Source organism: Phyllobates terribilis, unplaced genomic scaffold, assembly GCF_046119375.1.
Source record: "Phyllobates terribilis strain yellow unplaced genomic scaffold, ASM4611937v1 Scaffold_1__5_contigs__length_1240528914, whole genome shotgun sequence".
In the NCBI taxonomy this organism is placed as follows: domain Eukaryota; kingdom Metazoa; phylum Chordata; class Amphibia; order Anura; family Dendrobatidae; genus Phyllobates; species Phyllobates terribilis.
In genome coordinates this window covers 251057631-251073198 of record NW_027362761.1, presented here as the reverse complement: position 1 = coordinate 251073198, position 15568 = coordinate 251057631, and the positions used below count along the sequence as shown (strand labels likewise).

The 15568-nt window shown below is 39.7% G+C and overlaps 1 protein-coding gene across 2 annotated transcripts in view; it reads right to left on the bottom strand.

Annotated features, from left to right (window-relative positions):
- Positions 1–291: 291 nt before the first annotated feature.
- The window catches only part of ADCY4 (adenylate cyclase 4), a 109264-nt gene continuing 93987 nt past the window's right edge, over positions 292–15568 (bottom strand). For both annotated transcript variants that reach the window (XM_073671154.1, XM_073671153.1), the window contains exons 15-26: positions 12491–12588; positions 12020–12104; positions 10811–10948; positions 10417–10506; positions 9031–9215; positions 8714–8798; positions 8078–8236; positions 6723–6869; positions 4053–4160; positions 3822–3936; positions 2100–2224; positions 292–1547 (exon numbers count right to left, since the gene is read on the bottom strand). In XM_073671154.1, coding sequence (XP_073527255.1) covers positions 1395–1547; positions 2100–2224; positions 3822–3936; positions 4053–4160; positions 6723–6869; positions 8078–8236; positions 8714–8798; positions 9031–9215; positions 10417–10506; positions 10811–10948; positions 12020–12104; positions 12491–12588 — 1488 coding nt within the window. In that variant the 3' untranslated portion in view covers positions 292–1394. The remainder of the gene's footprint in view (positions 1548–2099; positions 2225–3821; positions 3937–4052; positions 4161–6722; positions 6870–8077; positions 8237–8713; positions 8799–9030; positions 9216–10416; positions 10507–10810; positions 10949–12019; positions 12105–12490; positions 12589–15568) is intronic.

Sequence of the window (15568 nt, the reverse complement as noted above, 5' to 3'; positions counted from 1 at the left end):
AAATAACACGTGAATCAAAATGCTGCCAAGGGGGAGGGATCTTTATCCTATAAGCCTGTAGTCCTGTTTGACAAAGGCAGCTGTACAATGCAAAGACCCCATCAAGCTTCCTAAGCCCCTTGCATGGGAGGGAGGAAAAATTGTGTGCTACTAGGATGTTATTGGGGCTAACAACTCCAATCTGATTGTATTTGCGTTATAAAGAACAATAGAAACCAACTAGACAGGTTTCTCAAGTGACTTGTGAAGCTACGGATTATTAATTTCACTGTGAGATGAAAATAATACCAATTAGGAAAATACAGTCCTTTATTGTACATACCAATGAACAGTATTGGCAATGGAATATAAACAAGAATGTAAGAAAACCTGCAAACAATAATGGTCCGTACATTGTAGGTAGATCGGAAACATGATGCCATGAGAACACGGATCGCTACATTCAGGATACATGGGCATACATTACACAGAAACTTTATTTGAGTTAGATTTGCTCGTCCAGCTTTTCTGTACAGCATTGTTCACATTTCGAGTAGAGTCACATGTGGCAGCCTTCCATTCTATACAGGTGCATGAAGTCCTATATTAATCTGCATTGATATCAGATATGAAGCTGGTGTGAATGCGGTTACCGATCGGGACCTCCTCCAATGACACACTTTTCCAAAGCCTGACTGTCCTAAAGTAATATTGTTTTCAATGCAATAATACATTTTTTGTTCTTTTGGCTGCTCCCAAACATACAAAACAAGGGCTTATTAACAAGAGTTTATTAAGATGAATAAATACAACGGAAATGATGCTGTGGTATATAAATATATCTATGTACAGAGCAATACGTTCAGTTCTGTACTGAATGGTATTACAATACAGGAAACGCCTCTCTAGTAGTCAGTAGTGGGCCAGTCCCACCTCCCTCATTTTCTTTCACATTTCCAGTTATCTAGGCGAGTTGTATCGGAGATGAAGAACAAGATTTATCTTGTAGCAGTACACTTAGTCCCCACATGGGGGAGTGATGACACTGTCCTTAGGCAGATTCCTAGCAGTTCTATGTCACGTTGCACTGCAAGGTCAATGGAGTTCAAAGAATGCAACATGAGCCTAGTGGTTCTTGGTTTAAGCTATATGGCAGTGCTCATATGAAGTTGCACAAATTATTTAGCGTTCTTGATCCACAGCTAGTAACTGAACACTTCTTCCAATGGCACGGACATTTAATGGTTGTCTTATAATTTTTTTGGTTACGGTTAGGCATGTTCAGGTCACCTATTTTTATCTTTTAGTAGCTGAGGACTAAAACAAACAAAAAAAATACTATATTTTTCTGAGCATTCTTGTTAGTGCTTTTGCTGTAGGTAATTCACTGTGCCGGTCCAATTACATTGCAAAATCTAATTAAGAACATTTCCCTGGGAACTTGAACGTGCCATATCAGTGGAAACAAAATAGGTGCAAAGCTGACCCTTGCCTTTCACCTTGATGACGCCCCTGCGGTCACAGGTGTATCCTAGCTTCTGAAGGACTTTGCTGGTTTCTTCAGTGACCTGAGAGAACAAATTTGTTGTTAATAGGGCAAGATGGTGATATACAATAATTTACATTAACCTACCAGTGCAATAAATAAAGTACAATTTGCCCCGATCTCCATTCTCTATCTGCTCGTGAAGTGCATCCGGTGATAATGGGAGCGGGGAAAACAATACACTGATGGTGATTAAAAAGAGCACCATTAAATAATGCAGCATGCTTTTTAGCACTCAAAAATGGCCGAGACACTATAGCTCACATAGAAAAATTGCACTCGTAAGCAAAGTTAGAACTAAATGACAACACTTCATCAACAATTACACTTTTAAAAGTGTGATGTAATTTACAGGATAAAAAGGGACTTTCTGGCAACCAGTGTTAATTAAGAAACTCAAAATAACTTGGAATATTACATGTTTAAAATGACTGACATCTGAATGAGGCCTCTATAAAAGCAACCAACACCGGGACGGATTCTGAGAGGGAGGTTTGGAAATGAAATATAACGTCTTACTACTACAAACATTCTTGTCCCTTTATTCACTGCGGCCAGTTCATATCTCAATTACCTGAATTTTCCCAAGTACGCCCGTGCTGTCCATTCGGCTCGCCACATTGACTGTATTGCCCCAGATGTCATATTGAGGCTTTTGGGCTCCGATAACCCCAGCAACCACAGGTCCATGGTTAATACCTTAATGGTGGGAAGGAGGAGGATTGAGAGTAAAAATGTGTGAAAAGCTGAAAGAATTATTTAAAGAGTAACAATCATTTTAATTTTTATTTCATAAATCAATTGTACACATGAAACTAAAAACTTTGTAATATATCTTAATCAAAGAAATCCATGCACTTTACTGCTGGGAATACACATTGGACCCTTGTTTATCTATGTAGAACAGGATGGATTTTTCTAGCTGCTTCAGCATTTGCACTTCATTGGTCTTGCACATTTTTAACCATTGAGGTCTCAGGTTAACCACCTTTTGTTTACTGCATACTAACATTATCTGGACTATGTGGTCTGTCTGCTCTGAACTGATGATTCTATGAATTTATATCTTTATTAATACCTGTTTGTTGTTTTGGCTTGGATAATATTGTGACTGTATTGTATTATACTTGTATCAGTTCGGGCTATTTTTTAATGTTTTTAGATGTCTGTGTTGTCTGTATTTAATATGCGTTAATAAAATACTTTATATTTTTTTTTTCTGTGAGATCCCCGTTTCTTGCATATCTTTCTTCTCTCTTTGCATACATTGTGTTTTTTATGCATTGGGTCGATCTCTATTTATTCCTGGGTGGTGCCCACCTTCTCCTATGTTATCAAAGAAATCCGCTTCTCTTTCTCCACCAGGACTGAGATTTCATTTTTTAAAATTCTCAATTCACCAAGAAAGGAGAGGAGGAGCTCAGCCTCTAGCTCTTCTCTGCTCCTCCCCTCTAAATAGAACGTTATGAGCACCAAGAAAGGAGAGGAGGAGCTCAGCCTCTAGCTCTTCACTGCTCCTCCCCTCTAAATAGAACGTTATGAGCACCAAGAAAGGAGGAGCTCTGCCTCTAGCTCTTCACTGCTCCTCCCCTCTAAATAGAACGTTATGAGCACCAAGAAAGGAGGAGCTCTGCCTCTAGCTCTTCACTGCTCCTCCACTCTAAATAGAACGTTATGAGCACCAAGAAAGGAGAGGAGGAGCTCTGCCTCTAGCTCTTCACTGCTCCTCCCCTCTAAATAGAACGTTATGAGCACCAAGAAAGGAGAGGAGGAGCTCTGCCTCTAGCTCTTCACTGCTCCTCCCCTCTAAATAGAACGTTATGAGCACCAAGAAAGGAGAGGAGGAGCTCTGCCTCTAGCTCTTCACTGCTCCTTCCCTCTAAATAGAACGTTATGAGCACCAAGAAAGGAGAGGAGCTCTGCCTCTAGCTCTTCACTGCTCCTTCCCTCTAAATAGAACGTTATGAGCACCAAGAAGGGGGGAGGAGTTCTGCCTCTAGCTCTTCCCTGCTCCAACCCTCTAAATAGAACATTATGAGCGCCAACCATCATCTCCTCCTATCTCAGTAATGAACACAGATTTTATCTGGGAACTGAGAATTTTGAAAATTAATGATCAGTCCACAAGGAGAAAGAAGATTTTTCTGATAAGATATATTACACAGTTTCTTATTTTTATGTATACGATTGATTTATGAAATAAAGATTACATGGTCTGTTACTCTTTAAGTATGAGGCAGAATGTATAAAAAGAGTAATACAGGGGATCTGTAACAAGATGTGACATTTAACTCACCTACACGCAGCTTGAAATTGTTAAAAGAGTGTTTATTGATCAAGTCCAGCTTTCCTATAAGGGCGGTTGCAAATTCTACCATGATGCCAATATGATTATAGTTTCTGTCTCCATCCTAAAAGAATCAAGGATAATTCAGAAATGTAGGCAGAAGTTTTCATACAAGTTGGCTTTAGAGGAGGTTCGTTCATAAATTATGTCCACGGAGATGAAGTATAGCATGAAGGATACCTGTGGGTTTTCTTGTCCTGATGTAGCATTTAATCCTGTTGCTGCCATGTACGCACTCCCGATGGTCTTAATTTTTTCCACACTGCTGAATTTCGGTTTTGAAAGAAGCTGGAAAAGAATCAAGTGTATAAAATGCTGGATATTCATCTCTTAGACCTAATAGCCACTTCACCCACTTCTAATGACTGTAAATGTAGTCAATGATCTTAGTGCCCCAAATTTGTACACATCTACCAAACATATTTCACAGGCTATTTTCAACATTTTCCCAACAGAATAATATCACGAGATTGAAAGTGTAGCGCATGTAGGATTAGAAGAGATCCTATATTCTGCAATTAGGTCGGGCCCTTTGGGCGAGGCAGTATTTTTTTCCTCACATTCTAGGAGCCATCTTTTTTTTCTAGCGATGTAGCCATGTAACGCCTCATTTTTTTGCCTGGATGAAGTTATATTTTTTAAATGGTAAGATTTTGGGATGATTTTTTCCCCTCTATCGGGGAGAATGGAAAAGAAACTGCTAATGTGTCTTTTTTAGGTTTTGAATTTTCTGCCATTTATCATTTTAATTTTGGGGGTCAGAAGAAATAGAGCACTCTATATAGTTAGAAAATATTATATATATATATATATATATATATATATATATATATATATATATATATATATATATATATATATATATATATATATATTTTTTACTTTATTGTACAAAAGTAGCAGTAATAAAGATAAACTTTAAAACAATCATTTGCATTTAAGTCACAATGTTCTGAAAGTCATAACTTTCATTTAACATTGTTGTATTATCTCAGATCTTTGCACTTCTTTCTTTTGACATGTGTTGACTAGTATATACATGGGTATATGGTACAGGTGACTATTTTTCTGTCAACAGAGTTGTGTAAGGGCTTGTATTTTATGGGACAAGCTGTAAGTTATACAGTAGGATTGTGAACACACCTTTATACAACCACGCTACACATTAGTTAGTGCATGGTATTGTATGACTGAATAAACATATTTGCATCAGACTACTAGTTATTTATTGCGTGATTGACTGCAGCAACCAAGGCAATGGTAAAAGCTGTGGCAGAAGCCCTGATGTGTAGTACCACCTGTTCCTGGTGAGATCACCTTGATGAAAAAAAAAATTACTTTATAGAGTGGGATATAGCAACAAACCATTTAGGCCATTTTGATTATGGGTCATCAGAGGGTTAAAGTTTAGTACTAGTAATAAGTAGGGTTATGAGTTATATAGATCAAAGGCTGGGATATTGGATCACTGCCTACACCACCTGCTGTGAATAGGTAGTTCAAGCAGGTTATTTGATGAAAAGCAGACATGGAGTGTGTCTACAGAGTAATTAACAGGTAGCTGTCAATGTGGGCTTGGTGTCAATGCTTTCATCTCGTTCAGCCGCTCTGTCTTTATGGCAAAGACAAGACTAGATAAAATAATATTTTAAAGGTTTTTTTTTTAAATTATAATTCTAGTTTTACAGAATCTATTGGTATATCCATAATTATGGAGCCTATTCGCATTTGTGGGTAAAATGGCAAAAGTTTTGCTTGCTGGCAACCCACAGGAGCGCAACATCTCACTGAATTATGGATACATCATATTCATATATTGTATATATAGAACGCTTGAAAGATGATCAGTATGATGAGACCATATTGATTCTCTAGGACATGGTTACCCAAACTCTAGTCCTTACGGCCCCCAACAGATCATGTTTTCAGGATTTCCTTAGTATTACACAGGTGATGGAATCATCATCAAGGCATCACCAATTGGCACAAGTTCTCTTACTTGTTCAACAATAAGGAAATCCTGAAAACGCGATCTCTTGGGGGCAGTGAAGACTGGAGTTTGGGAAACATTGCTCTAAGAGGTTTCTGAGGGAAAACAGGACCCACAGCAGAAATGAGGGCTAAAACTGGATGACTTGAATCTATTCAGCCGTCCCCCTATTATCTCAGAGGAGGGAGAAGTAAGAGGTCTGTGGTTATAAAATGAGACCCATTATAACATGTCATCTAAGTTATATCCGTGTCAGACCCCAGGAGAAGCTAAATGTATTGTAGATCTGTACATATTACTGCAGCGTTCTCCTCCACCAGAAGCGCTCACAGATCCAACTAGTAAGTGGCATCTGTATTTTATACGGTTTATTCCTGTATGTGCTTTTATTATTCCATCTTTTGTAACCTTTTTAAGCACTGTACTTCTGAATGTATATTAAATGAAAAAATTAATAAGTTTGTCCCTTGTTGCTCTAGTGTACCCACAATCTTGAGGAGAGAAAGTAGCTTGGTTGTGTTATTTTGTAGCCAGAGTGCAAGTAGTGAACCGTTCAGGAGCTTGGAAAAGCTGGGCGTGTAGGTGTACTAGTGTCTTGCCCAGTGCAGGTGTCTCTCTGGCCTGGTAAAACAGTGAGTAGTGGCAGCATAAAGTGCGTCGTGGATGTGGGGACCATCTGTGGACTGTGCTTAGCTCATTGTTGGCCTATTGAGATAGGCGAGTGGACGAATGAGTGGGAAGTGGAGCCCCCTTTTCACGGTAGCGTCCAAGGCACGAATTGCGAATGAGTGGGTTTCGTGACTGTACTGCACTAGGATTTGTTCAGAAGAATTAGAATTTAGTACTATCTTTTTTCTCACCTCATCAAAATCTGCTATTATTTCATTAAGCAGTCGTAGACATTCCAGTCCTTCATGGTTTTCATCGCTTTCTGTATAAAATTCCTTGAAGTCAGGTATTGATGCAAACATGACGCAGACACAGTCATATGACTGGTGATACAGGTCCTACAGGTACAGAAGGCATGCTTATAGAATAAGATAAATAGATAAAAACATACACACAAGAGATAAAGTAGTTGGAGCAAATTTTATTCACAGTGGGGAAAATAAGAATTTTATACACTGCCGACTTTGAAAGTTTTCCACCTACAAAGAATGGAGAGGTCTGTAATTATTATTGTAGGTAAAAATCACATTGTATGATTTTTAAATAATTAAATTGCATAATTTGCCAGCTGCTAATGATCTCAAGGCAGCTGGCACCAGTCACCAAGAAAACCATTGGTAACACATTACGCCTTAAAGGTTTAAAATCCTGCAGTGCCCGCAAGGTCCCCCTGCTCAAGAAGGCACATGTGCAGGTCCATCTGAAGTTTGCCAATGAACACCTGGATGATTCTGTGAGTTATTGGGAGAAGGTGCTGTGGTCAGATGAGACAAAAATTGAGCTCTTTGGCATTAACTCAACTCGACGTGTTTGGAGGAAGAGAAATGCTGCCTATGACCCAAAGAAAACCATCCCCACTGTCAAGCATGGAGGTGGAAACATTAGGTTTTGGGGAGGGAGGTGTTTCTCTGCTAAGGGCACATGACTACTTCACCGCATCAATGGGGGAATGGATGGAGCCATGCACCGTAAAATCCAGAGTAACAACCTCCTTCCCTCCGCCAGGACATTAAAAATAGGTCGTGGCTGGATCTTCCAGCAAGACAATGACCCAAAACATACAGCCAAGGCAACAAAGGAGTGGCTCAAAAAGAAGCACAGTAAGATCATGGAGTGGCCTAGCCAGTCTCCAGACCTTAATCCCATAGTAAACTTATGGAGGGAGTTGAAACTCCGAGTTGCCAAGCGACAGCCTCAAAATCTGAATGATTTAGAGATGATCTTGCAAAGAGGAGTGGACCAAAATTCCTCCTGACATGTGCACAACCCTCATCATCAACTACAAAAAACGTCTGACTGCTGTGCTTGCCAACAAGGATTTTGCCACCAAGCATTAAGTGTTGTTTGCCAGAGGGATCAAATACTTATTTCTCACTGCAAAATGCAAATGAATTAATTTAATTTATATAATGTGATTTTCTTTTGGATATTCTATCTCTCAATGTTAAAATTAACCTTATTTCCTTCACTAATAAATATAAAAAAAATACGAATATATTAATAGATAGATAGTATGTTTTTTTTTTTTTGTTTGTTGTCTTGTTACCTCGTTCCTAAGGTTTTGCCCAATAAACTGCTGGGCTACATCAGCTGGAAGGACATTTTCCAGCAGAACACGATTGAGATTCTCCATGGTCTCAATACGTTCACGCTCCATTTTAAACTTCCTCTTCCAAAGAAAGTCAAGTCGACAGTAAAACTCATTCTGCAAAAATGTGAACACAAAGCAAAAATAACCCATATAATACTATTAAAAACACAGAAAAGCTTTCTAAAAAAAACAAACTAAAAAAAAAAATAGTATATTATATATATTTGTATATATATGTATGTATTACATATTGCAAACAAAGGACGGTAACTCCCACACTGTCATTCAAAAGTGGATATGGTTTAGTATGCACGCACACACGCACACGCACACACGCACTAAACCATATCCGCTCTTGAATGACCGTGTGAGAGTTACCGTCCTCTGCAGAATAGAACTTGCCATCGTTTAAAGCGCAGTGGTATGAATATACAAATAGGAAAGCTAATAGAACATAAAAGCCGCCCACCACTCTATTTTTTAATTCATTAAAAGACTCGGCGGCATGCCAATGTGTTGGGGACAGTAAAAGCAGTGTGGGTTTCCCATCTGTTTCTCTGTAGTATACTCTACACAATGACGAGGACTCACCTGTCTGGCCAGTGCCAGAAGGGTTGAGAAGAAGATAAACAATGAAACGCTGCCCATAACTTTTGGCTCCTTCAGGATTCCTGGCCTATAGTAAGAAAAGCATACATGTAACATAACGTGTTTTCTACAGAGTGAACAGGAGCATGTTTATTTTGGCTTCCTACACTATAACGCCTATCATGTTTCAACATCTCTCATAAAAAAAAAAAAAAAAAAAAAAAAAAAAAGAGTGAAGCAACCTGAACACTACACTGTATGCTGCGTACTAGATTAGCTATAGTGCCTGCTGTAACAGAAGGCCGGCGACTCCAGCGTACCTGGAAATGTTGTGGTTCACAGCGAGCCAATCAATGTAACAGTCAGAGAGCCAGCTGTGAGTGTGCAGGAAGATTATATTGTAGATCACCAGGGCAATGCTCAGCAGGATCAGCTTGACTTCAAAGTTCATGAGCAGGAATGCGGAGCAGGCCAGCAGCCCCAGAATACAGCAGTACATGTAATACTGGAAAGGAGGAGAGGGCCATTATTGATGGAGTTATCACGTGTCAGTAACAACAACACTTTCTAACGATTTCATTACACCCTCACCAATATTCATCAACTCCATTAAAGACTAAAAACTCTTTGCATGTCATGCTAATGAAGCTGTAGGTCTGTTCTCCTAGAAGCCTAAACCGCGTACAACAAACCTTTTCTGCCATTTGGCTAATAGGAACGCTGAAGAATACAGCTGTGAGTCAGCCGGCATTTATAAGGGAGTGCTCGCTTGCCTCTACTTGCCTTCCAGGCTGCTGTGTAAGCGGCAGTCTATCAGTCACTAGAGAGATGTAAGGGGGGATCTCTCCTCATGAATACAGGAGATTGATAGCCGTCACAGCTCCTATTAGTCAAACAGCACAATATTTTTTAACCATTTTGGGTACTAAGATTAAGGACCCATAGCTGAAATTTACTGTACCTACAATAGCTTTCAGCCTTTTCCTAGCAGAGAACACAAAACTAAAGAAAATCTAAAAGCTACTTTTTTAGTTTCAAAGATAAAATGTTGAACTAGGATATACGAAGAAGAAATAGCGTTATAAAATAAACAACTAGGACACATGCCCCCTGACGAAGGCCTGCCGAAACGCGCGTAGGGGTGACACCACTAGGCCCCCCTTCCCCCTTCTTTTTTCCTCCATCTGTCGCACCACTGGTATTTGCAAATTTGGGTAATTATTGGCTATATATATGTAACTCCGTCTTTTTGCAGTTATTCAGGTTAGTATCTTTTCATGTTTGTGCTATTGCATGAATATGCCTTTTCAAGTTACCTCATTAGAGGTGTAAAGTCTGGTTGTGGCGTTCACATTCAGTTTGCTATATCCTGTTTTGTTGTTTTCAGGACAGCTTTCTAGCGCTGCCTTCATCCACAGGTGCAGTGCTAATGACTCCTTTTCTTAGACTTTTGTACTGAGATAGCCTGATAAATAGTTTCTTATGGTCCTATAAACTATCTGTATTCATGCTCATCCCTACGCGCTTCATCATTTTTGTATGAGACTGTTATGATCATCACGGGCTTACAGTCTATATTATTGCTAAATAGGGTTATCACAAAAGCACCACAGCATCCTATCGGCAGGGTTGCCGGCTATGTATATACACACTGCAGAATATCATTAAAGATATAAATATTTCACTAAAATTGAAGATCTACTGACCGGCAGACTGTACAGCAGTTGGGTCTCAGTGGCTGACGTTAGTGATGTATTCATGGAGACATCTGGACACAATTTTTCTGGTAAAAAGAACTGAGTGAAAAAGCTCCATAAGTGATCATCTTTATGAAACAAAAAAAATGATAATTCTCAATAAAGCCTGTAGACTAAGAGCCTCGCATGTCACAGAGCAGGTGGTATGGCTGGTCACCAATAATGGTACTGCTGGTGTCCGGGAGTTCTCTACATCTGGACCCTTCGGTATCTGCCCACACTTAAAGTCTTATTCTTGCACAGGTAAGACTACGGTGTATTATTCGTATGTAGCTGTCTGACAAGTGAAGTGATCTTCCTACTGATTATTGAAATATACACGGAAACAAAAGTGATTAATTACCAAGTTAAAAACTGCCATAAACAACACTGTGAGAACGGTCAGGATTCCAAAGGGCACTCTCAACCAGGGCCGGCTGGAGAGAGCGGAGGAGAGAGAAGGAACCCAGTGGAGAAGCTGTGGTCCTTTAAGGATACATTTCTGTTGGAATAATGAACATAAAGATCTTTACTGAACGCATAATGAAGCACTAAATATTCACTGGCCCTTCTGTTGCCATAGACATGAGGGCTTTGTAATAATTACAACTTGCCCGTTCTGGATTTGGGCTGAAGAGCGTGAATGGTTTATGTTCATAAACTGTGATTATCATCATAGAGGTTAATAAACATCAACAACAACAAAAATCACTGTGATGGGGCCAATATTCATAGAAGAAAAGCATTAATATGACCCAGGAGGAGCTAGAGATCACTAACAGGTAATGAACAATTAGTAGAACTGCCAGCTAGGGATATTTTAGCTGCCTTACCTTCCTTTCTTCTTGCTGGTGGTTTAGAAGCTTTCATTTATCTTTACTATCCTAGCTGTAAGGGATCTTTACATGCACTGACATCCTGATGAGCTTGCGCTTATGCCCAGCTTTTTATCTGAACAAGCAGCGCTGCAGTATAAAGCATAAGTCCAGTCTGAATCCATGATGACATAAGGTGTGTTTATATTTGTGGCTTAGACTACCATGGATCAAAGTTACAGTCACTGATCAATGCTGTGCAGTAATGGAACAAGCTGAACACCTATACTTCGTGGCCTGGGCTGGGGAGACAGGAGTGCTTAGTAACGTCCAAAGCACTTCAGCCTGATTAGCATATTGAACTGTGATATCAATGCATGGATGGACTTTACAAGAGCTACTGTTCAGGCACACAAACAGTTTAGCTCATGAAATCAATCTAATAGACTTTTGCCGTTTTCAGACCAGCTCGGCCGAAGTGAGTGGAGTTGGGGTGGGACGGGGCATGATTATGCCCACTCGTTTAGCTCATTTTGTTGTGTACCTTATGCCACCATACACCAGTCCCTAACTTTTAATATATCCCTGATTCATTAAGAGGAGTGCGCTTCTTAATGAATCTGGAGCCTTTGACTTTTGGTGCCTTACTAAGACTGGAAGGAACAATGTCTGTCTTGATGAATGCAATTGAATAATCAAATATGATTTTATATACACATCTAAATAATGTATAACAAAAAAGCCTATCAGCCACTTACAGAGAGATGTCCAGCAAAGCAGGCAAACAGGAAAAGTAGAAATAAGAAGAATGAAATGCCATATGAGATGCCAAGGGCTGTATTCCTGGAAAGAGAATGCAGATTAGGGTATGGCAGGGGCAGTATTGGTCACCGTCCAAAACTAGTTGTCAACAACTCCTATAGGACTAATTTACATTGTGCAGTTTTATAAGGTACCATTCTGATGTATTTAACACAGGCACCTATTTTAATGAGGCCGCTTTCTCATGACGGTAGGCACACAAATCTTCATTAAAACATGCACATAACCGTACCATTACTGAATAGGAATTATAGCAATAACTTATAAATGCCATGTTCACATGCATGTACTGCATCATACTGTCATATGAATTAAAGGTCTGCACTTATCACACAGGTCCTCACAGGTGTTTGGATAGAGCATACTGTAGCCCCTTGGAATATGGCAACAATTTCATGATCACTTACTTGGGAGACACCAACATCTGGACTATAAAGTTACAAACAAAGATGAAGAAGCAACAGGCGGTGTAATATTTGAAGGACGGCAGGTCAGAAAGTCGGTACTGTAAGAAATAATACTACTGTGTTACTACATGCCAGCAGCTTTCTTATAAAGAAAAAACTTTTTTTCTTAAAACCAGTACATTACATCAAGCACACAAAACCTAAAAAAGACAGGGTGCAGCAGAGAAGCATCTATTGCAGACCGCTGTCCTACAGCCACACACAGGGAAGTGCGGAGGAAGGGAAGAGCACGACTGACCTCCTTAGGACACACACATTACTTTATAGAGGTTTCAATTTTATTTTTAAGAAGACAAGATCATATTAAAAGGAAAGGAAAAGATTACGAGAAGAAGGGCCATTTTACTATAAATGTACTGAAAATCATGAAAAAAAAAATTAAATGAAGGGAAAAGGAGTTAAAAAAAAAATATGTCATTCCACCATTTTCTTTTAGGGTATTGTTTGTATGGCATTCAGTGTGCAGTAAAAAAGACCTGGCAAAATGATTCTTCATGTCTGTACGATTACAGAGATACCAAACTTAGTTTTCTTCTTCTATGTTCAGAATGTTGGAAATAAATAAGTTGCTTAGTGTTGGCATTCTCGGAAACCCATAACTTTTTTTTTTTTTTTATTGTCGTCACTTTGAGGTAGATCTGACATTTTGATTGCTTATAATTGCACTTTTTAGGGGAGTTGTGGCAACTGAAAAATAGCAATTATGGCATTTAAATTTTCTTGCTTTATGACGTTTACCATATAGGGTAAAACAATTATCTCCCCCCCCTCCCCCTCCATTTTTTTTCTTGACCGAAGATAATTTTTCAACAAATTCTAGAAACAGCACTCGAAGGAGCACAAAGGTTGTGGTAATGGCAGCCTTTGATATGCCCCTGGCTGACATGGCAATCCATCGGCTCCCACAATCACATTGAGGGGTGGTGGCAGTGGGCATTGGAGTTGACATGTCATCGGGATCATGAAACCTAACCCTTTAGTGACCGGACCAATTTTTTGAAATTTGACCGGTGTCACTTTATGAAGTGAACTCTGGAACGCTTCATCATATCCCATTGATTTTGAGACTGTTTTTTTGTGACACATGATACTTTATAATAATGGTACATTTAGGTTGATATGTCTTGCGTTTATTTATAAAAATATCAGAAATTTGACAAAAATGTTTTAAAAATGTCAGTTTTCAAACTTTGAATGACTATCCCTTTAATTCCAATAGTCATGCCATACAAAAACATTAATACATAACATTTCCCTCATGTCTGCCTTACATCAGCACCATTTGTAAAGCGTTGTTTTATTTTATTAGCATTTTAGAAGGTTTAAAAATGTAGAAGTCATTTTTCTAAGGAAATTTACAAAACTTATTTTTATAGGGATCTATTCAGTTTTGAAGTGACTTTGGGCGTCCTATATGTTCGAAACTACCCAAAAGTGATACCATTTTAAAAATCGTACCCCTCAACATATTAATTGCTTTCAGGTAGTTAATTAACCCTTCTGGTTCTTTTCAGGAAGTAATGGAAAGTGGCATGACGAGAATGAAAAAGTTTATTTTTACCACCTAAATTTTGATAACTTCTGAACAGGCCGCTATAACCGGCAGACTCTAAGTCTGTGTGCCCACTATGCGCTCTTCAAGCGTTTTTGCCGCGGAATTTCCGCAGCGAAAACGCTTAAAAAAAGCTTGGTAATACGTGCCCCATGGTTCCCAATGATAATCCGCATGTGCTGTGCACATGCTGCGGAAATGTCCGCTGCGGATTATCATTGCGGAAAAATCCGCAGCATGTCCATTAATTTTGCGGACACGCAACGTAATCGCCGCCATTGACTTGCATTGGACTGCGTGACAACAGCATCACTACATCTGCACATGCGGATATCACACGGTTCAATGTGCGGATGGTACCCAGGTCTGGAGGAGAGGAGACTCTCCTCCAGACTCTGGTACCATAGAAACTGTAAAAAAAAAAAAAAGAATTTAAAATAAAAAATAAAGATTATACTCACCTTCCGATGCCTCCCGGTGTTTTCTCCCCTCCGTCTGGTCCGCTGTATGGGTCGCGGTGTTGTGAAGGACCTGCCATGACGTCATTGAGTCATGTGACCTGACACATGACTCAATGACGTCACCGCAGGTCCTTCACACCACCGCGAGCCGCCCAAGACACCGGATGCAGCAGAGAAAACACCGGGAGGTGTTTTTTTTAACTAAGTTGGTCACACTACTATAAATCCATGCCGGTTGTATGGATTTATATAGTGTGACCAAGTTGTCAAGCACTTTTCCAAGTGATGCGAAAATCGCTTGGAAAGAGCTTGATAACCCGCATGCAGAAATGCATGTGAAGAACGCTTGACAAACGCTTCTACCTGGAAGGAAAAACGCATGTAAAATCCGCATGTACAATCCGCATGCGTTTTTCCTGCCAGGGAGAAGCGGAAAAAATATGCAGCATTTCTGCATCGTGGGCACATAGCCTTAGTCCGTTATTTGGCCATGAACTGCCATGGCAAACATCAGGACCACACAATCGAGATCTCAGGGTGCCGATGGAGTTAAAGAGGAATCCCCACACTCTGTTAACTATTTATATTCTGTAGTCACTATTGACATGGGAATCTAAGGGGTTAAACGTCCATGGTCGGTGCCAACATTGTTCATGGCTGATGCAGAAAGTTGTCAGCTATAGTGTACAGCTGACAGCTACAGGATTGTCACCTGTCGGGGAACGCTAGTCTCTTATATCGCAGGTCAGTAAAAAGACGGCTAGTGGTCACTAAGGTGTTAAGTGCCACTGTCACTCTAAAAGCATAATTGAAATGTAGATTTCACTCTGAAAGCATATTATAAGTGGATAAACAGCAGCGATTGGAGCTAGCTTAGGTTGCTGCTGTCACGGCAGGTATTTGCTGTATAGCAAGGCAACCCAATGGGCCCGATTCATCAAGACGGGCAATGTTCATGCCATCTTGATGGGGAGGTGTGCTGGAGTCAGATGCTCCCAATTCATA